Source organism: Rhopilema esculentum, chromosome 4 (genome assembly GCF_057945365.1).
Source record: "Rhopilema esculentum isolate cy_ngs chromosome 4, ASM5794536v1, whole genome shotgun sequence".
NCBI classification, from domain to species: domain Eukaryota; kingdom Metazoa; phylum Cnidaria; class Scyphozoa; order Rhizostomeae; family Rhizostomatidae; genus Rhopilema; species Rhopilema esculentum.
In genome coordinates this window covers 1,451,622-1,476,106 of record NC_142818.1, presented here as the reverse complement: position 1 = coordinate 1,476,106, position 24,485 = coordinate 1,451,622, and the positions used below count along the sequence as shown (strand labels likewise).

The 24,485-nt window shown below is 36.1% G+C and overlaps 2 protein-coding genes across 4 annotated transcripts; both read right to left on the bottom strand.

The window, feature by feature from the left end:
• Nucleotides 1-88: 88 nt before the first annotated feature.
• LOC135690595 (repressor of RNA polymerase III transcription MAF1 homolog) lies at nucleotides 89-6,033 on the bottom strand. Of its 2 annotated transcripts, XM_065208192.2 has the most exons (5): nucleotides 5,437-6,032; nucleotides 3,534-3,965; nucleotides 3,069-3,188; nucleotides 2,121-2,237; nucleotides 89-1,616 (listed from the first exon to the last, which is right to left on the bottom strand). In XM_065208192.2, exons 1-5 carry the CDS (start codon nucleotides 5,517-5,519, stop codon nucleotides 1,592-1,594), a joined length of 777 nt encoding a protein of 258 aa, XP_065064264.1. In that variant the 5' UTR covers nucleotides 5,520-6,032; the 3' UTR covers nucleotides 89-1,591. The 2 variants fall into 2 exon arrangements, with proteins under 2 accessions (XP_065064264.1, XP_065064265.2); XM_065208193.2 differs by lacking the exons at nucleotides 89-1,616; nucleotides 2,121-2,237 and adding an exon at nucleotides 2,249-2,810 and having other exon boundaries at nucleotides 5,437-6,033.
• Nucleotides 6,034-9,215: 3,182 nt separating this feature from the next.
• On the bottom strand, nucleotides 9,216-22,732 carry LOC135690594 (tyrosine aminotransferase). Of its 2 annotated transcripts, none has more exons than XM_089113640.1 (13): nucleotides 22,574-22,732; nucleotides 19,662-19,834; nucleotides 18,693-18,797; nucleotides 15,839-15,906; nucleotides 14,607-14,765; nucleotides 14,083-14,221; nucleotides 13,629-13,681; nucleotides 13,338-13,420; nucleotides 12,768-12,834; nucleotides 12,175-12,303; nucleotides 11,537-11,620; nucleotides 10,930-11,028; nucleotides 9,216-10,659 (listed from the first exon to the last, which is right to left on the bottom strand). In XM_089113640.1, exons 2-13 carry the CDS (start codon nucleotides 19,831-19,833, stop codon nucleotides 10,519-10,521), a joined length of 1,299 nt encoding a protein of 432 aa, XP_088969766.1. In that variant the 5' UTR covers nucleotide 19,834; nucleotides 22,574-22,732; the 3' UTR covers nucleotides 9,216-10,518. The 2 variants fall into 2 exon arrangements, with proteins under 2 accessions (XP_088969766.1, XP_088969767.1); XM_089113641.1 differs by having other exon boundaries at nucleotides 22,554-22,684.
• Between the last annotated feature and the right edge of the window lie 1,753 nt (nucleotides 22,733-24,485).

Sequence of the window (24,485 nt, the reverse complement as noted above, 5' to 3'; positions counted from 1 at the left end):
AGTTTAGATGCCTCAGAGGTAGCCATTGATTCCTGAAACAGCAAATTGTTGCCGAACTTTTATAAAGAGATCAAAGAGATGGAGATAATTTGTGTTGTTACGTATAATACACAAGCAAGTAGACTATACAAGCAGCAATAACTTATTCTAATATACAGCGATTAAAATGCAAGGCTTACATATGCACATTTAAACAATTAACTACACGTTTAAACTCATAAACATCTCGAAATGTACATTTTATGGTTCTTTAAGCAAATGGCACACAAGCAAAAAAAAGTCTAAAATGAAGTAGACGCCTTACCTATTGTGGATATGTTACGGGTAAGATTTCTATTAGGAATTATAATCAAAGGTATGGGTTGAAGTTAAAAGGTTTTTTTGCAGTGAAAGACATGAAACCAGGAATTTTATTCAAGCAGAATAGGCAAAATGGCGACGGCAGATTTTCGCAGTTCTGATAATGTATCAGGAGCAAATTGGTATTGCTCGATACACATCCATGAAAAACCATAAAGAGTTCGTCCTCTAAATAATTATTCGTCTACATTTATCTATTTTTTTATCTAGGATTTGTATATCATGTCCATTTTAGGATTTTATGCGATATTGTGTTATTATTATGAAGCTTAGTTAACTGTTTGCATAGTTAATCTTGATAAATTTCATGTACAGGAATTTAAAATTAGAACTCAACTTAAAAGTGTTCAATAGTCTACTGGACTAGAATTCTCGTTGTGTTCCTAACATGTGTTGAGGAGGACAGCACTTTCACAGATTGATTGATTAATTGAAAAATGAAGAGATTATGTTTAGTGAAAACGACAAACAGCCTAACCATAGCGGCCTAAAACAAGCCTAAACTTCTCTATGCCAGCATCCAAACCAAAATCTAACCAGTCAGTGTACTTAACGAAAATGCAAACATTCAGTGTTAGCAATCAGTAAATATCACCCCGTTAGTCAACAATGAAAATTATATGACCCAAAGAAGCAGTTAAGTAAAGATAATTCACATGATGGTGCCCAGTGTATATCCCTTTTGATAACCACAGGTGTCTGAAAAGCTCAAAAACCAAAACAAAACTTTTGACTTCCACAAAAGGGGGTTAGAATTTACAACTCTTTTGGTGGTCTTAAACACTTACAATGGGATATACATGTGTTAAGATATTCATCACTGGGTACATACATGAAAATTACTCACAGCTTCACTCTCAAACATAACGTTTAACAAATAAACTTCCGTTAACAAAACATTAAGGAATACAGTGCCCAATGTATATCCCTTTTGATAACCACAGGTGTCTGAAAAGCTCAAAAACCAAAACAAAACTTTTGACTTCCACAAAAGGGGGTTAGAATTTACAACTCTTTTGGTGGTCTTAAACACTTACAATGGGATATACATGTGTTAAGATATTCATCACTGGGTACATACATGAAAATTACTCACAGCTTCACTCTCAAACATAACGTTTAACAAATAAACTTCCGTTAACAAAACATTAAGGAATACAGTGTATACACTATTTAAGGAATACACTATTTTTCTTATGTTAATGTCCTTGGCTTATCATATTGTAATCCATTAACCAAGTATTAATGGTGTCAATCTGCAAGAAAAATATAACAAAAAGTATTAGAAATGCTGCTAGCAACTTTAAAAAACACAAGGGTATCAAATAAAATATGTAAGAAGGAAGAAACATAGATATGAAATTATTTGAAAATTCTATAAATTAATATAATTGGATTATCTTCATATTGCTTCGTTCCTTACTTTTACTGTCAAACGAAAACCTGAGCAGAAGAATAAAAGCAGTAAAGGATAACAGAGGAATATAAAAAAATTTTAGCACATTGCTATAGGGACAAAGCGGATTCTCATAATGCAATTTGTTAACTCAACATGGTCAGTGTATTGAGTCTTAGATGGACTTAGAAGCTAATGTCGAGCAGATAACAGTTACAATTTCAGAAAATTTATAAATAAAAAGTGCTTTAAACTACTTGTAAATTGTGGCTGGGACCACATTTTCTGTTAAGGTTTGCCAAATTACACAAGTAAACAGGGAAAATTATCCATTATTAAAAATCTTTCAAATATAGTAGCATACCTGTCAGGGGTTGCTATAGGCTCATAATATTCTTCATCTGGCATTTCCATATCTAGTTCTAAATCCATAATCCCATCTCTGTCCAACCCTGAATCATCTTTGCTTGTGGCAAATAGGCTATAGCATAATTGTGACAATGGGAGATGAACGTCTTAGTCAGTCAATGATGCTTAAAATTTGGTTACTGGCATCAAATAACTCATCAAATCAGAATGAAATGTATGGAAATGTACTGATAATTTGAAATTTGATAAAAAGTTTTTAAAACTCAATTAACATAAAAAATTAATAAAAATTTTGCTAGTAACTACAAGCAAAACATTGAAAAATGTTTTTAAAGGTGAAATATGTTAGGAATAGCTGTTATTGGATAGTGAAAAATATCATTGATATATTTGATGTCTGTAGTGTTTAGGGATGGTGTTTCAGTCATTGGAAGTAATGTCTGTAATTCACTAATCAGTCTTTGTCAACTTGCAAGTTCTCTGTTTTGTCCAGAGTTGTGCTTGGTGTAGGCATATTCTTCTAGAGACACACAGCAAAGCCTCACACATCAAATGCCTGATCCAGAATCATACAATGACTAGGCACATCAGCAGTTTCCTCAACCACGCAACCAGCTTATTCAGTGAAGCATAGTGTCGTTTTGTCAGTCAGTCACTTGCATCAAATCAGTAGTTTAAAAATGAGCTGTTGAATAGCAACAGAAACAGTGAGTCTTGTAAAAAGTTGATATATCCATTTTCAAATATAAAAAGCTATATTATGTATATATATCAAATTTTATATACATAATATATGTATATATATTATGTATATAAAAAAAATAATTAAATATAGATACAAAATGAAAAACACAACTTCTGTTTAACATCTTTCAGAAATAAAAGTTATAGAAGAATTTATAAAATCTCAACTTTATTGAATATTATCAAAGAAAATATTTACCTGGATGCCCTGCAATTGAAGAAAACAATCCTTTTCATTTTCTGGTTGAAAAAGAAGTAGTTGAAGGACCACAAACTTCCCTCTTCACCAAATGGATCTGATTCAAGATCTGGGTTATAGCTAAAGTGAAAAATGACAAATTGTAAACTTATAGGTTTAAATATTACATAGAGTATGCACAGAAATTAACACTCATCAGAACATAATAGAAATATCTGAAAAACACAAGTGAGTTAATACAAATATGATAGTATAGATAAAAACAGGTGCACAGCATCAAGCATACAGAAGTTAACACAACAGACGCTCAAAATGTCAATCAATGACTACATGAGTTGTTATGACAATCATGTTATTTCTGGACAGATAGATATACATTAATATTCTGCCAAAGTTTGATAAAGCTTTGGAATCAACTTTAAAATGTAATCAATACAGAAAAAGTTTACTAAGATTATCATATACCTGTAAATGCTACAATCTTGCAAAGATATCTGCTCATCAATACTTGACCACAATCTACTGCTCATTTTAGCATATGGTTCACCAATAGCAGTTGACAAGTTGCTATTGATCGATTCTATGACCCACTGTAGACTCGGCTCCCTGCTAAATTCTTCTGACTTTGCATTGCTGAAGTCATAATCCTGAAAGCTTGCATTCAGAGTAGCAATAAGATAGAACAAGGTTTTTCGGTTGCATGTTGATGAGATGACAACATTTTCATCCTCTTCCATACTCATTGACCTTACCTTGTGATAGGCAGTTGGTGAGATGCTTAGCAATGACTCAGGTGGAGAGAGAGCTTCTAGGTCATTCGGACTTTGACCATGGGCATTCAGGTTCTTATACAGTCTTTTGTCTTGGCCAGTCATTTTGCATGAGTAACATTCAAGGCTGAAAATCAAATGCAGAATTAAAGCAAACAGAATAAACACAACTTCTTTACAAAAATACTAAAACAGTATGAATCTAAGCATCACAGATAGACTTCTTGGCAAGAAATAAAGAGAATTTATCAAAAACTATTTTTCATGATCTTTTTGGCTATTTTGCACAGCTATATTTACTTATGACAAAGACTTATGTGAGTCCACTTCACAAAACTTGAAGTCATATATGAAAAAGGTAACGCTAGCAAGTCTGTGTAGGACTAGCTAAAGGTATCGTACCAGAACAGTTGGATTTGAAATGGGTTCTAGATTGACAATTGAAAGGATTGATAATTTTCTGGAAGTATGCCAAGATACCTTCTTAGGGAAAGTCCCTTGAGATTGGAAAGTCCCTTTGAAAGTGTTTTCCAGGAAAACATATCGACCAGATTGCAAATAAACATATGTTTTAATACAGTGTAGTAACTATTGTTCAAACGGCATGGTAAATACTGCTGCTTTAAGTTTTATATAATAGGAATAAAAGACCTTTTTATGTTATTAGCTTTTATATGTGTAAACCTTTGCCTATGAAATTTAACTCTTCTTTTGGTGGTTTCGAAACATGCTTAACTTGTTAATCAGTAACGAGCATGATTTCTCGTACAGTGCTTCGCCAGTTTCTCACCCAGACCCCGTTATCAGCTCCACCTCCTCATTGTCCACCCCACTATATTAGGGCTGGCACCACCCCTGGAATGTTGACTATACAGGGAATCTATGCTTCTCCATAGAAGTTCCAAAAAACATAACCGGTTTAGGTAAAGGCAAGGTTAAATTAGGGTAAAGGTACATTCTAAGTCTTAAAAACTTAATTCAGCAATATTCTACAGACAAACTAAGATTTAGAACTTTTAACATCATTGTAAGCAACTCCACCAGTTGCTACAAAGCCTTTTTTCAGCTGAATTGAACTTTTTATCATGGGCATTTCATTGTAAACTATTTCATTTCATTAGTAGCTTATATTGCTGCTAATGAACAAGGATAAGACATTGACAATGATTAACAGCCATTAACATTGAAAACTATTTTCAAGTGAATTGTAATTGCACCAAGCTAACCACAGTGCCCATATTCCTTCAGCTTTAGATAACACCCATTTTTTAACATTTTACTCTGATGCAGCCCTACTAGGTTCTTATCCTGATGAAGTGCTGGAAATTGATTGTATTGACAAGACACATTGACAAGTAATTTTTTCAAAACAACAATCTATCTGAGGAAAACTTAGGTTCATGCTTTTTGCCTGATGTTGCTTAGCAAAACCATTTTGTTTGCTTGAAAAATTGCTCTTGTGCTTCCTTTTTCGCAAGATATTTTACAATTTCTATGGAAAATATATTTGTAGTTTGGAATCATATAGATAGAGACAAAACGTTATCATCTAATAAGTAGCATACCAAAACTATCTAAATATTGGTAGTTGATGTTACCTGCCACAAATTCTGATATTTTCTGACTCAACAGACAGTTCTGTACTGAGAGAGTCAAAAGTGGTGTTTTCCAACAGCTTCATGTTTGAAACTCGTGTGATTCCCGTTTGGCTATGGTACAGCAAATATACGATATCAACGCAAAAACAACTCGACGTAAATAACAACAAATCCCTTGCTAGGCCACTTTAGCTCAAAATTGCACCTGTGGAGAGTTCACGCGACTTGAAAAACTTATAAATGCCATTCGTTGGTGAAGCGTTCGGAATAAAATGTTTCTTTGTAAGCTCTTCATAAAGTATGCTCCTTTTCTTGGCGAATATCCTGAGCGAAACATAAAGAATGTGGAAAAAGGAAGCAGAACCAAGCCAGCAACACTCCCAATGACAAACACCAAGACGATCTTTGTAATTAGATGGCTCCAAACAATAAAGATGCTTTGTCCTAAAAACATATATTTTGATATCAAAAGTGTGTTTTGCTCTTTCCTATTTTCACCCAGAAAGTAGAACAACTTGTACGCAATATAATATCTTCTCTCCTTTACCAAAGTCGAAGTAACAAAGGCGCTCAAATTTTTTCGTACACAAAGCAAACCAATGAAGTCATAGCATATCCCAGGATGCACCTCTCCAGCCCAATTAGCGATATCAGGGGGTATGGGACCACAAAACTAGGCAGGAAACAAATTCAAATGGCATTTTAGGGAGGGTTCCAAAATTTTGTTCAAGGATATGATCCCTAACAGTTACATTGTGTTGTCAGAAGAGTTATCTGAAGCGCTGTGTTCTACTGAATTTATTAACACTCAATAAGCTTAGATGCAATTGAGATTAAATGCAATTAAATAATGCTTTATTCCGTGAGGTAGCTTCAAGTTGACGTGAAATCGCTTTGAAAAAAGAACGAAACTTAAGAACGAGTGATGAACCAGCCAAATAGCCTAATGGAAAGCAGATTAGTAAATACTTTCGAGAATGGTAGTTTCAGGGGCGGATCTAGACGTTCGCACCGTTCGCACATGCGACAGTCAACCTTTTAAAATTATACTAAGAATCCGTCTCGAGAGAGGTTTTTGCTGAACAACAACTTTTTCGCTTATTGGCAAATTTCTCATTTGTGTTTTGATTCTATTTACTCGGGAATTATGCTTGAGTTATATTTGACAATTGAACACCGTGCAGGAGTAGGAAGATCCAAGGTCTGAATCATGCATGATTTAAACCTGGCCATAAACAGAAGCAAAATCTTAAAAACAATCTCTAATTCTATCTCGATCTTGATTCAATCTGATTCAAATCTCAAAGCATCTTGACTAAAAAACAACAGGGTACCAATGTAGTTAGATTAGGGTATTTCGGTGCACAGTATGATTAGTAGCACGTTCGCACCGATTCGCACAGCTTTTGTTTTAAAATATTTAGCCAATCAAATTGCTAGATAGTGCGAACTTCGGTGCACAGTATGTTTTTTAGTAAGGTCGCACCACTGGGCTAAGATTAATCCGTCCTCATTGCGTGTATTGTGCAGTTTTGAGCTTATTTATGCCTGGCATGGGCAAGTTTTTCACTGGAGAAAAGGAATTTTGTGTTATGGAGTCGGCTGGCTACATGTAAAACGAATACGTTAAACCTGGTAATTTGGAAGACAAAGGTCGCTAGATTTTCAGAGTAACATTCGACACGAGATGTTTTCAAGTTTCGATGTTCATTACCTCCTCCATGGATCGAGGGCCTACTAATGTCAATAAATGCACTGGACTGGGGTGATAATAAGTGGGCGGTACCTGCGATTTGGCTCTGGCGAAGAAATAATGTTCAGGACGTTGGCAGAGAAAAATTTTCACTTAGACAAAACTTTCAAAGTGAATCTTTTCAATGTGGATTTTCAGTTCTTTATCAGCTTTCAGATATTTCCGGGTAATGTTTACTTGCTTGGGTGTTCCCCTGAATTCGAAGGGGTTTCTTCGGAGTAAAATACATGTTTACACGCTGATTTGGTTTAGCTATTAAATAATATTAGTTATTAATGCAGGTTTTATGAATATTTGTGTAAATTTGTTCTATTTGGTTAGTTCTGAAAATTCATTGCAATGATGTTTTTCAGTTTTTCGCGTGGCCTGGTTTGTCATCGTATACCATAAACAAATCGAAAAAGACGACTCGAATTTTTGCCTGATTATGAAAGGAAAACCGTCAATACGCTTTCTTGCTTTACGCTTGGCTAAGAAACAACACAAATGATTCTGTAGTATCAATTGAAAACTCAGATAAAGAATGAACAACAGTTTGGCCACGTTCTAAATAAAAGCCAATTTAATGTGCGTGTCGATTGATCAAATGAGAAGGGGGCGAATATCCTCAAAAACCAAGGGGTGTGGTCACGAATGATATTTCTGACCACACCCCTGTGTGCGACAGTCAGAATATATTCTAGATCCGCCCCTGGGTAGTTTTAAACATTAACACCCATTAAGCATATTTTCCCCTATCCCAAAATCAAATAGATAGACATTTTGGAGTAGTAGCTGGCGACCCGCTCATGAAACAAAGTTTTTGTCATCCTCGTAAAAAATGGCTGTGTGGAACCTTTTTGAAAATTCCCATTTACAGAAAATTTTAATTTCTGCCGTCTAGGGTTGCTTCGTCCGCAAATTCTCAAACTTACGGCAAATATTCACTCGCCAATTTTGTTGACAAATGGGGCCTGCCTACCCCTCTTGAGCACAATATCAGCAAAAATGATTGAAAGTAACATCTTCTTTGCATCTCAAAAATTGTGATGTTGAAAATAGAAATATAACAGATCTCAGGTGACCTTTTGTGGTCTTCAGTCATGGCAACTACAACAAATACCAATATATTCAGAGGCGTACCCAGGGCCGAAGCAGTGGGGGGGGGGTGGTCTGAGGCGCAGCCCCCAGAAAATATTTTGGACCACGCCCTTCAAACACTCGCAAATGCGGGGAAACGCCCTTTTTGCAAAATTTCCCCCCTTTTTGCAAAATTTTCATTAAAAGGATTACAGAGCTCCCGGTCTGTTCCATTCAAAAATTTAGCCACTTAAGACGATCTTTATTCACATCCAAGCATGTAGAGTGTACATGACATTGTCTTCTTGCGATAACGTGAAGATAAATTGTCAAGACTTACTGTTCTGCTATTCCAAAGACATTTTGAGCCCATTTTAAGCAAATTCCAATCTTAAATGACCACAAACTGCAACAGGACTTCATAGATGCATTGGACCAAAACTGCACGTAGATGCATTTTTAACTGAGTTTGAAGGATAAAATTCGCTGAAATAACCTAACTTTTCTTGTTTAGTAAAAAAAAGATTATGAAAATGGCAACTTTAATTCAATCTCTACCCCTGTAAAACACATCCCTACACTCCAAATGCTTCTTCGCATGTTCAAGTGGTAGAAAAATTTTGAAAATACCCATTTTCCTGAATCAACTCGTTATTGGTAGTTTGTTCGTTTTCTTTCCGACAGAAATTTTAGTTATTGATGTTTCTCCATGGAGCTAAGAAATACAATTAATAAAAAAAGGGGAAATACGCAGAAAAGAGAAAAAAGCAGAAGTACTAATAAAACTAGAGAAATGTTTCCTTGGTACAATACTGTACATGGTGCCTTTTCTGGAAATTCTACGCTTGTTATAAAGGAACTGCGCCCAAATAGAGAATTGGCAGTTTAATATCATTTATCAATTACCATTGGAATATCAAGCCACCGCAGTTACCACAAGCCAGAAATAAAAGCAAAAACAGCAAAATTATCAACAGGACTCCATTCTATTAAATAACCTGAAAAGGCCAGGTTGCACTAACAGGCTAAGTTCTAAATAAATACAGAACACACGTATAACATTCTCTCATACACATTCTCCAACCAATAAGCTGAACACGCCACAGTGAATCTAAGTCAGTCTTTTAAACATAATGTATCTATGCGCATCTTCAATTCCATAGGGGTCACAAAAACTTTAGCGAAACCAAGCGAGAGGAGCCAAATAATACCCTTAAAAATACATCTAATCGACAAAAATATTACTTTGCTGCTAAAATTGGAGGCAGTAGTGTTTAGAAGGAGGCGCTCACTGGTACCTAACTGAAAAGAAAGATTCAATGGGATAATATTCTCCAGGTAAACCTTGAGTTTGGGTTGCACGTGGAAAGTGCTAGAAAAACACACCTACATACGAATTACTTGTCTGTTGGAAAAACACTGACTGTATAGATTTTTCAAGCAACTCCTAGTTTATTATAGTGGATGATAAACATTGTGCATAAAGGCAATTCAGTGTTAAGAAACGGGATGTTTAGCAAAAAATTGGTTTGCAGTAAAAATAGAACAGCAATATGGGAGGACGGAAATGGAAGGGGAAATTTAAAATTCTCGTAATAAAGAGGCAATGGTAATCGAATAAAAATTCAATTAATTCGGCAAGGATTCTTATGTATTTAAAGGTTACTTAAGCACTGGGAGAAGTTTTTCTTCTTAACTAATACTTACTTTTTCTTTGGAACTATAAATTATCTGAAATTCTAAAATAATAAAAATTTTGTGCATTGCTTGCAATAACATATTGAGATGTACTTTTGGCGTCTAAATACAAATACTGGATTTAAAAGCGCATCATTCATAGCAATAATTTTTCACGAATTTGATATTTTTCATGACCTCTACACTGTCATTGCAATTAAAACGCTAATTGCTTGAGGTAGTCCAAGAAGTATTTCAATATGCTTAGGGCAACCTGTAAATCAGAAAAATATTTTCAAGCCATTCGGCTCATTGGGACACATTGAGCCTTTTGTACAAGGGGTGTAAAAATTTGAATTTGCCGACAATTGTGCGGCAGTCATCAAAAAAGGTATTATTTTCCAGACGTCCCCTTCCTAGGCAAGACCTGGTCATGATGTCATATAGTTTCTTTAAATCTGAAATCAGATCATCCTTAACGCTAAATGTGAAAACCTGGTACCAAGAAGCATTCTCGAGAATTCGCGACAAGCTATGAATGACGCGCGTACATCCATAATCACTAAGTGCATTTTCTCAGAACGGAGTCAAAGTCAGTGGGAATTTCCAGTACCGTTCTGAGCATCAGGTCCAAGAATTTCGCGACAGAATTGTCCAATGCGTTCGCAGGCCTTTCTCAGCATCTCTTCGGGTGGTGTGAGTACAATCCGGAAAAAGTTTGCATAACCAAAGCACTGAAAACAAATACATGGTTTTTAACGCAAAAGTGCCAGTTAAAAAGAGACAATGAATAAAAAAATCATCTTAAAGAGATATATTTTCCATTAATTATATTTTCCACCTTAAAGTGATTTGGAGATGAAACTTCTGATATGATAGGATCCTTAAAGTAAAACTGAAGCTCAGAGAGTGCATAGAATATAACAAGAAGTTTCCAGTGGAGGTATATTTTCAAATATACTACATGTTTACAAGGTACAAAAAACGCAAGATAGAATGCATACCGATCCGGGAAGGCAGAAGACCGATTTAGCAGACACCAATCGTTGTGTAAAATCAAGGTCATCTTTAACATGTTTCATCAGGGATTCATCGATTCCAACCTGCGGTTTAGAATGAAAATTTGTGATGTAGGATGTTTTATCGTTTCAAGATTGTGTATTTCATGCTAGTATAGTTCATTTCACTTAAGGGGGATGGTAGCCCTTCAGCAATGCTGGTTTTCAAAGAGCCCTCCAATTATGCATGGAGAGAAAGGATGCAAAGCCAGTCTATCATTTAAATAAAGGATCAAATTTTGTGAGGGTGCGTAAAATTATCTTCCGCATTCACATGGTTTAGCGAGCCAACCCATTGGTCGAGCCTTTCAGATTCGACCCACACTTCCCGTGCTCTGCATAATGGGAGAAAATTAAGAAACGTCTTTAAGAACGAAAATTTCCACTATTAAGAAGAATGAAAGCTGAAAATAGAGACAAGCCATGTGGCATTGAAAGATGGGGGTAAAAATGGACTACATGTTATAAATCTGTGCCACAACATTGTCACCACTTCTTTAGTAATAAACACTGACAATGTTAGAGGAGTGTTAAGCATAAGAGTGTTACTTGCCATCATGTACATTGCCCCTCGTGGTTTTACAGGCTTGAGGCCGGGCACCATAGACAGATTCAAGTAGCAGATTTCAGCATTTTTCTATAAAAGATTTTGTCGATTCAAAAAGGATAACTTGTCATAACGAAAAGGAGGAGTTGGACGGAAATATTTCATCTCATTTGTTCATCTCATTCATCTGGTTATGCTTCGATTTGTAGGCAAAGAGACCAAATAAAAAAGAATTCGTGCGACACTCCCCTTCAAAAGTACAAAAGTAAACAAGTTAAAAAACGTATTTACATTTTTATTAAAAATAGATATATACTTACTCTGGTTAGGATAACAAAATCATGAAAAAATCTAGGTAACTGATCGTCCATTTTATAACATAATAAGAGATATAAAAAAAATAAATGCGTTCTAAAAATGAGAACTTAAACAATTCTCAAAAATCCATAACGCAAATCAGATATCAAGCAGTGTGCTATATTTAGGGCTTTGCTCGAGGGTTAACGAGCGAAAAACCCTCAATAACTTAATTATAGGTCACAGTCCTTCTCCTCCATTTTCTTGTTGGCAGATTTCAAAATTTTCAAAGTATTTAATACAAAAGCTATTCATAAAAACTAAGGTCAAAAAAGAAAAGAACCAACCTCGATATAACGCATAGTCTCGTCAAAAAAGGACTTGGGTGTATTTGCCAGAATCGATGGGAGAGCACCTTGAATAATAGCGCAAGGACCTAATATTTTGGTAGCCGAATCAGCTAGGCCAGAGCGCACCTGTGCAAGAAAAAAGTTATGGCTAAGAAATTAAATTTTGGGAAAAATTCACTTACAAAAATCCAATTTTTGCAGTTCCGCCAAAAAGCATTTCAGAGACAATGACAGATGGAAAACACTCATAGCTTAAAAATGTTGGAAATATCATACACATAAGCCATTCCATATCCTGCTGTACGCTGTTTCAGATTCTACGCTTTTGAATCTGATGCTAAACTTCACTTTACTATTAGAATCGAAACTCTAGAGAAAGCGACATATTTATATTCTAAGACTGAACAGCGTCAAATTCTCCATGGTCAATAGATCCTATGGTCAATTTAGATAGATCGCAGTGCAATTAAACTGAAGGTAAGATCACCACAAATAGAAACTTGTTTAGGATAAAATACGTCTCCCCTGGCGGCAGAGAACCCTAAACCAAGTAATGCGAAGAACATAGATAAATCAGAGTAAATGCGCACATCTTTGAAAGCATCATTACGATCATGAACCAAAATCCAGCCCACTCGCCAACCAGGAACAAGAAACCTACAATAAAAACGGAAAATACTTTATTCCGCCTAGTATCAAAATATTTTTAAAAGTTCTTCAAAAATAAATAAGGGGCTGTTCAATAATCACATCACGCTAAAATTACTTTTTTGAATCACCCATCCCCCATAACCACGCGCGGTCACGTTTGTTCAGAAAACCCCCTTGCGTTACTTCACCCTAAGCTCAAACACCCCCATTTCCAAATTCCCCATTTCGAAATTTTACAATAATAAAAGGGATAGGAGAAGAAACAAATAAGTCCGCATGACAATTTCACCCCTTTTGTTGTTTCTGTGATGCTATGGATATGAATAAAGTATAACCCCCTCATCTCATTCACGGTCACGGAGAATCACCGAAAAGTGTAGAGTAACCTTTTCTTCTAGGCGTGACGTAACCTTTGAGCAGCCCCTATAAGGTATACTGCTTCGGAAATGTTGTCGGAAATACATTAAAAACCAAATCGATATAAATAAATATGTATTTGCAAAGCAAACCTTTTCGAAATTGCACCAAGTGCCAAGACTGGGACAGTTGTTGTCAGAGTTGCAATTGGATAAAACGTTTCGTTTTTGAAAACCTGCCAAAAGCAATAAGCATAGTGTTACACATAATTATCATAGGCAATGCACGTCAGTTATCACAGGTAAAATCATATATTTTGGCACAGAAGGTTTTAACTTTAAATCATGATGAACCAACACAATCTAAGCGGCTCTACTTCGAGCAATTATAAGGTTTTGCAAGAATCTCTTACAAAGGCAAAACAACAAAAATGTCGTACATACCGAGTAGGCATATATCTCATCAGAAATGATAGGAAGACGATGTCGCTCAGCAACTGAAAATAAATGAGGTACAGATTGGTAAAAGGCATGCCAAAAAATGTTGATGCTTTGTAGAATTTCACAGTTGTATTCAAAATGTATTTGTGTGAAGAATTTCAGTAAAATCATTCAAGATAATGGTTACAGAATTTGGCTCATCCATTCCTGTTATGCAGTCATGCCGTTGTCTCACACTCAGACTTGACATAAAGCACAAAGTTCTGAGATCAAGTCAAAGTAAAAACTAACAATTATCGATTTTTTAAGACAGCTCATTATCGATAGAAAGCTAGTAAAAACAAAAAAATATCGAAATGGTTTTCATTATAACTTACTTCGTCTTCAAATTGACTAATGATAATTGATGCGAATAAATCCCTTTTGAAATTGGCCTGAGAACAAACAGAAAACTTACTTCCTATAAGCTGCAACAAATGCTCTTTGCTGTAAACAGAACCACATGGGTTTGAAGGATTATTCACGAGAATAAAGCGTGTCCTTTTATCGATTTGAGATTCCAAGTGTTCTAGATCTGCCTCCCAACCCCTGTCTGGCTGTTGGATTAAGAAAAATGGGTAGTTTTTAAACTGCTTTGAGTAAACGATTGACACTTGTTGTAATAAAAAAACTCGTATAAGTTGAAATCTAATCCAACCCGTGTTATGCATTCCTTTCCTTACTTAAATTGATCCTGCAATAAGCAACGAATTGTGCCTTCGTTTAATTAGAAACTAGGAAGGTTGCAAAGAATAATTTCTTGTTAAGAAAATTATAATTTCTGAATAACTACAAAAATCACACAATGCAGAAGAATTGGTTCCTAAGAATTACATTCATTGTAATTATCAAACATGAGCCCCTTAGATTCAAACATTATTTGGGTAACAAACCATGTCATTTTTACTCACTAATTCCTAAGAAATTTTGTGATTAACTTACAAGTAGCCTGTAGAAGCGTGTTTCAAACCCTTCTGCTCCAGCAATGGTTCGGTAGAGTGAAAACCCAGGATTTGGAATGAGAATGTTATCACCTGGATCTGCCAAAACCCGCATTGCCATTTCAATAGCAGCAGAACATCCAGACACTATTATAACATCCTACCAAAGAATGCTTGAAATTAATTTAAACACAAAATAGAAAATAAACATTCTGGGGGCATTCCGTTGTAACGACTTTGTATGACATTTTCTTTAAACATACACCCCATATTCCTTGAATTTCATTTGTTATCGCAACTGATGAATAGCCCTATCTGATTTCACCATTAGAGCCCAAAGGTATTTGAGAACTAAATAAGTGCTAGAAAAAAGTGTCCAGCTCTTTAAGACTCTGTTTCATTGGTGCTTAGCCATAGGCCAGGGTGAGTGGTGCAAAAACAAGGGGGTTTGGTGGGCATGTCTATCATATTTTGAAATATTTAAACAATTTGAACTAGTTGCCCAGCAAAAAGAACTTAGTTTCACTGCTTACTTGCCCTGCTAAACTTTTCCTTCATGTCAATTGAGATCAAGATAAAAAAGCAGAGCAACGGAGCATGAATTTTCTCATCATCAAACTTTCTTTGGAAGCTTGGATGTTGTTAATTGCTTGGCAATATGAATATATCCCTGCTCTTCAGTAACAAAAAGGCATCAGATTAATTAATATCACAGAGATGTGTCGACATGGCGACATGGCGACATGTTTCGGATTATTGGTAAAGCCCGATCGTCGTTCCACCTAGTAGTTTTGGAATCTATCTACACAAGCACGAAAAAACCGCTACTGTGTAGACAAAAGGAGTTCGTTTTCACCTTAGGACTCCATTGGTAACATTCTCAATAGGCAAGCGGCACTGATTGGTCAACCTATACAGTCATGTGCTCGTGTTTTCTGATTGGCCTATTTCGATCCACAACTGGGTATATATATTTCCTAGCGTAGAGTTTTCGATCTATGTTCTGACGTTTTAAACTCTGAAGAGTGTCAGACGAAAAGCTTCAGTTTACTAAATGTTTGCTTTTTTCAAAGCCATTTAGAGATTTAGCTAATTTAGATAAGGATGGACACAAATCTGGTCACCATAACTATTATCATAATAAAGCCAAGACAAGAAAGCTGAGAACATTATGGTCCTTTGTAGATTTGCGAGCCTGTGAGACCAGTTATTCATCGAAACATGATCACTTACCTTCTCTGTTAGTGGAGCTTCTGGGGTAGACTCAAATCTTGCAACAGCTTCCCTTGCAGCTGAAAGTCCTGTCAAAATTATGCAAAGGACATTAACAGATAAAGTCCAATAAACTAAAGGCCACGAAATGCTCACATTCCTTTCAGTGGAGATAAAAGATTTAGGCTTTTGTTGATGGTATACAAAGCCAGGCCTTGCGATGACCAAAAAGCAGGCACTTGACAAACCGAGCACCTTAAATCTTCTAGGTGCTCGATTGAGCATCAACAAATACAGGGGTGTGAAACCATTTTGGAGACTGGGTCAGATCCTTCAAACCTTTTCTTTAAGCGGACCAAAGGTAATAAGAAAAATGAATACAATAGTTGTAATAAAATGATAATAATAATAATGAAAACTTTCATTCAAATTCAATTACACTACAATTACAAATCTCTAATTTACATAAATAGTTTGCAATGATAGATAAGACTGTTACAATTGTATGTGCAAAAGGGAAAACTGATAAGGACCAATCAAAATTAAAAAGGATGTCATTCGGGTTTTGGAAAGAACGTCTTTGAAAGGAAATGCAGAATTATCCATCAATCAACATTTAGCATTGGTCATTTAGCTCAGACCATTCACTTAAATATACGTGAACACCAATTTATCCAAAATGGGCTCTCATTATTTCTTCTAGTTAATGTCTCAGTATTTTTGCAAGTTTGCCTCAAAATAATTTTAATGGCAATACTAGATACCTACATAAATACCATTCAGAAATACCGAACCACAGAATAAGAATAATATTCTGTGACCGAACTGACTGATAGTTTCTCTTACCAAGAAATTTTCTGTGTTGGTACAGAAGATATATTTACTTTTTGTTTACTTAATTACTATACTGTAAGTCATCGCATTACCCCCTTAGGGGTTTATTAATTTGAGACATTTTTGGATGAGGGTTTATTCAAGAGGGTGGAGGGCCCAAATGAGGGCGGGGGATAGTAAGAATGTTCTGAACGACATCATATGACAGGGCCCACGCCACCGGCAGGCCGTGGTTGCCATACCCCCAACTTTTTTTGCAAATCAAATAGTTTTAAAGCTGCAGTAAAAGGGGAAAAAGCCTTGGCCCCCTACTTCTGCTAGCCTTGCCTCCTCTTTCAAATTCGTGGCGTGGGCCTTGTTTGAATAACTTTTTTTAAAAACATTTTGGCTTCTTTCAAGCTCACTTTGAGAAGGGACCGCGGAGCATTGCAGGCCTCTGCGGGGAAGAAGAGCACACGGGCTAAAATAGACCCCTGCTGGTCATTTTGCGTGGGCTATTTAGCCCTTGCAGAATTTGTTGTTTATCTACTTCTATTTGGGTATATACAAGTAAAAAATTATATTACCTTGTCTACTTGTAAACATTCTTTATCCTTAGAAGACAGTTTTATGTGCATAACTACTCCTTACAATGACAAAAGGGATATCTGGTTTTTTTGCAAGATGGAAATTTTTTGTGTAGGAAGACAGAGTTATTGAGTAGGATCTAACAAAACTCGTCTTTTAACAATAGCAATAAATATTATTCAAAGAGTAAAATAAAGTTGATTTGCCTTAAAAATTCAAGAAAATATACCTGAAATATACTTCTTTTCTATAAGAAATGAAGGTCAATGTTGAGTATTTCAGTTTCTTAACGGTACTGGAATATCCAAAACCCATTCTTCTGTTTTCTGTTTTTCTGAAAAATCCAATACTCATTCTTCTGCGAAAAGAATTTTTCTGTTTTTGCTTCGAGGAATAAAGTTTTTTAAGTTTTCCGATTGCCCAGTACTCTTTTCTTATGTAATAATTATCATTCTTGCTATTTTATGCTATCTGTTGTTCCTTGCATGCACAAGCATTTCCTCTGGAAGTTTTAGAAGGTAATACTATAGTTTGTTAACATTTTTTGCCAAGAGAAACTGAAATTTCCTTTTTATAACGATATTAAAACCGTCTATCTTTTGACCCGACGTTATTTATAGATACCCTGGTATATAGCGGTAAGACACTGGGGAGTGAGATGAAGTGGATTGAATGAGAATGTTGTTATAAACAACTGTGCGGGCGGAAAAAAGCCCTCGCGAATTTGTTTTGCGTAGGGTTTGCGCGGGCGCGGGCTACAGCCGCGTCTCCGGGACAGGCCTGATCATATCACACATCGAGGAGGCTAAAACCCCCGTAACCCCCCGCTTGCGCTCTGCCTGGAAAGGAACATTCTGCAAGTCAATATTGACAACAGAAACTTTGTAAAAATGCTTCGCTTATTTAAGTTTTTAGCTTATTTCAGCCACACCTAAGCAGACACAACCTTTATTAACATAAGAGATCTGAAACCACTATAAAGATAGGTCAAGCAATGGTAGATTACAGCAAAAAGAGAGATTTCTGGAACATAACTAACAATAATGTGGACTGATCGCCACCAAATTGAAAACCACGAGTGACGATTGCCTCTTGCTCCTCCCTAGTGCTCTAGAACTTTTTGCATTTTAGACCGAATCATAGCAAGCGATTGCTACGCCAAATTGATCTGTTGCTACGCCAAATTGATCTGTTGCTACACCAAAAGGTACACCAATGGCGTAGGCCACGTTTTGTCACAACCCGGTGCACGGTGCATGAAAGTTCATCAAAAACTGTCTACATGTTTGCCAAAAAGTTGAAAAAAAACCAGCAGAAATGGCTTTTGAATCACAAAGTAAACTGTAAACTAAAAAAACTACAAAATTGAGCTAATTGCTAATCAGATGATCTAGCACATTCAATGTTTATGACTAATCTACATAAATTCAACATTATACAAATAGTGACTGCAAAATTTGTTGGTTACACTCACCAACTGCTGGCAAGTAGCCATTATATTTTCCTGAAATGGTTGCCTCCACAATTGCATCAACAGCTTCTTGAGGAGGATTTAAATTACCAAAAACAGTTGGGTCACCTATTGGGAGAGATTTCAAGGTTGATAAAGCGATTAAGATAAAGTGAAAATTATCAAGAATATTGGCAAGCTACAAAACCAATGCTACCAGAAGAGGTTTTCACCAACAATGCATTTCATTTCATATCTTGGTTTATTTTTTACATGAGGTTAACTTTTGCAAACATATTGTCTCCACCATTGAGCTACAATTATAGTAAGGGTATCCAGGCGCGCAACCAGAAATTTCAGAGGGCAGGGGTCCAAGACACAAAAAGGGCACTAATTAAACTTTATTAAAGATCCACCGGGTCATTTGTTTATGTTCACCGAAAATATGAGCAATTAGTAAATCTGTAAATATTGTACGCCAGACAAGGAAAATTGATCAATAGAGAAAAGTTGTGGTGTACGGTTTATTTTGTGACGAGGTGTGGTTTAATTTTTCCCTTTAATGTTAACTATGCACATGACTTCTTTCTGTCTGCCATCCAGTGCCGCCGAGAGGTTTAGGAGGCCTGAGGGCGGGGGAGAAGGGAAAAACAATGCCCCTGTAAACTATGTGACAGGCTTGAAAATGTCTCGGTTTCTTTCTTGTAACTTTTTACCAGAGGTCGTAGAGGCCCTATTCCGTTCAAAGTCATGTGCCTTTATTTTGGTTTTCTGGTTTAGATGTACAGTAGACTCTGGTTATAGGCACACAAAAAGTTGCTTGGAAATTTGTGACAGTAAGCAGAGTTTGATTGTAAATGGAATGATATTGTAGAGTTTTGCAAATTTGGGTCTAAACTTCATGTGACTGTAACTGGGAGTGTGACTTTAAGCAGAGTAAGTCTAAGCAGAGTTGACTTTACATTTTAAATACAAAAATGAAATTAAACTGACCAATAGATACGGAGATGAATTCATACTCAGGATTTGGCTCAATTTTCATTTGATCAACTATCCTCCTGATTGGGTTCATTGTATGCTCTGCTGAAACTGAAATTGGAACCACCCATTTGTCCTTCTTTGGGCTTGACATCTGAATATGGCCATTCCCTTCTTGTGAGTCCATACTATGAAACAAAAGATATATCTATAAGATATTGAACTTATGATGCTATGCCCTAAGGCCACTGACCATTCCATTACCATAATACCCTCTCAATGTCCCCTTTAATTTTCAGTCCCTTTTTGATTTGGTCTTGACGACAAACAAAATTACAGCTTCTCATTTGACATGTAAATGTCCAATCTTATCAATGATCAGTGGCATTTCTAGCACGTTTTATCCATTAAACTTTCATTTCATTACTTCATACACTCTGAGCATTATACCGATACTTGGTCCTGCTCAGTATTGATGTAGATGTAGATGTAATGCCAGAGCCACAGGTTAACTCCTTGTACATTGAGACCTCCCTTTATAGTTGTAAAAACATCTACCGGACAACTGATAAAACAATATCACATTTATAGAATATAATATGCCTTTTTAAGATTAAGAACATGATTCCTTCATCCATTGGCTATACTTGAGAAAAGAAATAGATTTAAGTGTGTCTTAAATAAAACTATTTCTGTCAATGAATAGAGGTCAAATTAAACATTGTACACTAGACTCTGAGTACAGTCACACCAAATTTTATCTGAAAAACTGTGATAGTAAGCAGAGTGTGACTGTAAAAGAAGCTAAAGTGAATAGCTTTGCATATTTTGGTCAAACATTTATGTGACTGTTGACTGTAGGGAAACTTTAAGCAGAGTGACTATAAGTGGAGTTGGCCGCATAGAAATCTTTACACTGTCATCAATGTCTACTTTCCTGATCAAATGATGGTTACAAACAGGGCCGGTTCCATGGGGGGTGTGGGGGGGGGGGGGGGGGGTGTAACACCCTCAAGAATAGGCATTTGTGTTCTAGTTGGTAAAATTAGGATTTTAGTCGGTAAAATTGGGATTTTGATGGGTAGATAAACTTTTTTGTAGAAAATTGTACTTCATGTAATTTTTAAAAACATTAAAAGATATTAAAAAGTTCTGCAGTTCAGTTTTTCCGTTGATCCAGAATAGAATTTTCAGGAACATCACAGAAGAAGGTTAATCCCAAGATATTTGACAAAAACATAAACAATTTTAGTCTGGGAGATGCATTTCTAGCCATCCTAGAAGGCTAGAATTCAAAAAAAAAAATATGTCACTAAACTAGTCTCTTAGACCCCCAGGCTCAGTTTTGTGGCCCGTCTCTGAAACTGCAAAGCACAATGCACCACTTGTTGCTACATCTCTTTACCCTAATTTCGTGCGAGAAATACATTTCACAGAACTTGTCTGTTATCAAAAAGTGGGTCCAGTTGAAGAACAGAAGAGTTCTATTCAGTGTTTCTAAAAGTTGATTAAACTATGTGACCACAAAAGCTTATTTAAGAACTTTCATTAAACTAATAGTTTTACAGCTGAAGTTGCTTTGTAATAGCTGAAATTTAAATATTAACAATGCTAAAATATTCTGATCGCATTAACGAAGTGTAATGCTACCAAAATGTACACTGTAGATAAACACTTGCACTCCCCCCCCCCCCCAAAAAAAAATTCCTGAAACCAGGCCTGGTTACAAAGTAAAATAATGTGCAACAAGTTATATTGTTTGATTGAAAAATAAGAAATTGATTGATAGGGTGATTGAAGACTTTTAGACTTTTGTTTATACTTGACAAAGGTTAGATTTTAAAACTTCTGACAACACTTTGTGGCACTGTCGAGCTGCTTAAGAGATCAGCTACTGTGTGTGAATGGTTGGAATAACCTTGACAGAAGATTAAAGAACAAAATAATGACTTATAAATGACTCAATTTCTATAAAGAATTGATAATCTTGATAAAGGATTAAATGAACATGCATCAATAGTTCTCTTTCGGCCAAATCTGTCTCATAAATCTTTATGTGGGACAAAATTCACATGTATCCTTTCTCACTTGTATAAATTGCAATGGAACCATATCAATAATGAACAACTGGTGTTTGCTTAAGGGCAGCTGGTAAGAGAGTTTATAAAGTTAGAGGATGTGACAGTTCAGTCACATTTTTCCACTGTGGAAGGAGTAACTGAGCAGAAGACAAAGGAAGGAGTAACTAAATAAATTAAATTAAAATGCTTTGAAAAAAGTTCAAAACCAAATATGACTGATGATAATAGTGGTTCTTTGAAAAAAGAAAGACGCAACAATAAATAAATGTTGAACAAAAGCCCTGGAGGTTTGGAGGGCACTGAAAATCTTTATAAACAAAGTGGTTATGCTTAAAGTACGTCTCAAGGGTTTGATGTCTGTTTTAGCCGAGAAAAAAATCAATAAAACCAATGAGAATGTTTGGTTCTGAATGGGAATTTGTACAACAACAAAAATTCTGCTCAGAATGATTTGTAAACCAGTATTTTGGGGGCACCGGAAACAGACCTCAACCGTTACTATAGTCAGTTGAAAGCTGGCTATCAACCCTTGGGATACTCCACGCCCCCCCCCCCCCAGTTTGGAAGAGAACATCAACAAATAACAATTAACATCAAAATAACATTTTAAACTTTCAACCATTCTATAACCTCTTTGAAAGTCCTCTGAAATGTTGTCTAGCGTGTCTGCTAGAACAAACAGTTACAACGAAAACGTTTCATACAGGACAACGAAACATCCTCTGGCAAAACATTTTCATCCTCTGGCAAAACATTAATAACACCAGCCACGTAGCAGGACTAACACTGATCATGTAAGCGTAGAAAATTCAACGAAAAAGTGTACATTTCAGCGTGAAAACTAACCTTGATCTTTCCAAAGTGATTCCTAACAGCTTTCCTTTAACTGTTGTTGCGTGGCTTCTAGCAGGTAAAGAACTTTCCTGGCCCGGCCTTCCAGTTTTCGCTCTACGACATCAGTGACGTCAGAAATCATGCAGATTGGCATTCTGGGATACAACACGCCCCTGACATTCCCGTCAAGCACGACCATGATACATTTCAATACATTTTTTTTAAGAACAATTTTATAGGAACACGAGCCTCAAAATTGGTCAAAAGTTAAGAACGAATTAAGAACAAGCTGAGGCTGAGCTTCTGCAAAATGCAATTTTGAACAACGTTTTTTCTCAAAATCGAGGATTTGTAGCGATGAGTGGGTGCTTTTTCGTCGAATATTCAAACTTTTCGGCAAATGAAGGTTGTCTCACTCACTTTGTTGGCAAATGAGGCCTGAACACCTCACTAGAGCGAAAAAGCTGGCACTCGCACTGCTTACACCCTATTAGATTAAGAACAAACTAAGAACAACCCAGCCTCAGATTTTCGAAAAAAATTAAAAACAGTCAGCCTTAACTGAAATTTGTTGGTTCTTATAAAAAAAGAGAGTGTATTTTCAATCAGAACAATGCCACAGAGCAAAACCGCATTTGTACCCATGGGTCTCTATTTGAATTTTTTTACGATTTTAAACTTTGCAGTTCGAAAAACTGCACCCGAATATAGGCTCATATTCCTATAAATCCCCGCATATTGCTGTTGGACATTGAACTCCGCGGGAAAAATGAGAGACAACGAGAGGGGAAATGGTTAAGAGGTCCCACGTGATTACGTTTCTTGGGGGACCAGATACATATCTTAAAAAAACAAAAGGTATAGTTAAAGAAACTTTAAAGGAAAAAATGCTTCTGAACTCTTATGAAGTATCCTTTATTCTGAACATCTCATCCCGAAATGAGTCGTCTCTCGCTTAAAGGCTTATTGGACCTGTAATACTGCTTTGTGCTTTGCCTTGCAACACACGTCATGCTTCGCAGCGACCGCACCGCCACGCCTTACTTGTGTTGCTCAGCATTTTAGTTTAATGGTTGCTACCAACAAAGTTACATAGGAAGTATATTTCGAATCTCATTTTGCTTGTTTTCTACGTTCACGTTTTTTAATTAACTCAGTAACACATTTGTATTTTCTCGGCATTATATCTTTTAATCCTATTAATCTCGCAGATTTTAAATAGACCTTTCGCGTATCATTTATTTGTCCCTTGAGCCATACCATTATGTTGCATAATTATGTATTAAGTTCAGTTCGTTTTATGAGAGCGCTTGTGAAAGGTTCTCTGATTGGTTCAGTGAAAGGTGGTCTGATCGAGAAATTTGTCGTTGTTCTTTCGTTGGATTCTGGAAATAAATCCTTAGACCGCTGAACATATTACAGACCTATAGCCGGATAAAAGCCCATAGGCTTGTATACAAGATCGGCTTATATGCGGGGTGATAAAGTAGTTGAGTTGCAAATTTGAGAAGAAGAGTTGCAAAAAGCTGTTCACCTTCCCCCCAAACCTGTAAAATTACTGAAAAAATAGCTAAGCAGTGTTTTGTATGAAACAAAATTAACGATCTTCCTGTGATAATTTTTGCTAGACTCTTACCAAGTTTTGCAAGAATAAATCTTCCTGAAACATTCATATTTTATAGATTTTCTTTCCGTTGTTATATTGACCATTTCAATGGCTCAAATTATTATTGGATTTACTTTCAACAATTGAAAGAATAGTATCGACAGTGGCGTAACGCATTTTGGTCGGGGGTCCGATTTCTAAGGACCCCCGACCAAAATGGCCCCACTTAATACTTTTTATATCCATGGTTTAAGACTTCGATCAAGTTCACCTCATTTTCATAACGTCTTAGCTCACCTAGTTAACGAGAACAAATTC

Excerpts from the sequence above, each read along its gene's own strand:
- LOC135690595 (XM_065208192.2), bottom strand. The coding sequence starts at position 5,519 with ATGAAGCTGTTGGAAAACACCACTTTTGACTCTCTCAGTACAGAACTG. Across the intron at positions 3,189-3,533 it reads CAAGATTGTAGCATTTACAG|CTATAACCCAGATCTTGAAT; the intron begins GTATATGATAAT and ends TTTTCACTTTAG. Across the intron at positions 1,617-2,120 it reads CCTATAGCAACCCCTGACAG|ATTGACACCATTAATACTTG; the intron begins GTATGCTACTAT and ends TTTTTCTTGCAG.
- LOC135690594 (XM_089113640.1), bottom strand. The coding sequence starts at position 19,833 with ATGGACTCACAAGAAGGGAATGGCCATATTCAGATGTCAAGCCCAAAG. Across the intron at positions 13,682-14,082 it reads TTTGTTGCAGCTTATAGGAA|TTGCTGAGCGACATCGTCTT; the intron begins GTAAGTTTTCTG and ends ATTTATTTTCAG. Across the intron at positions 13,421-13,628 it reads ATGAGATATATGCCTACTCG|GTTTTCAAAAACGAAACGTT; the intron begins GTATGTACGACA and ends TGCTTTTGGCAG.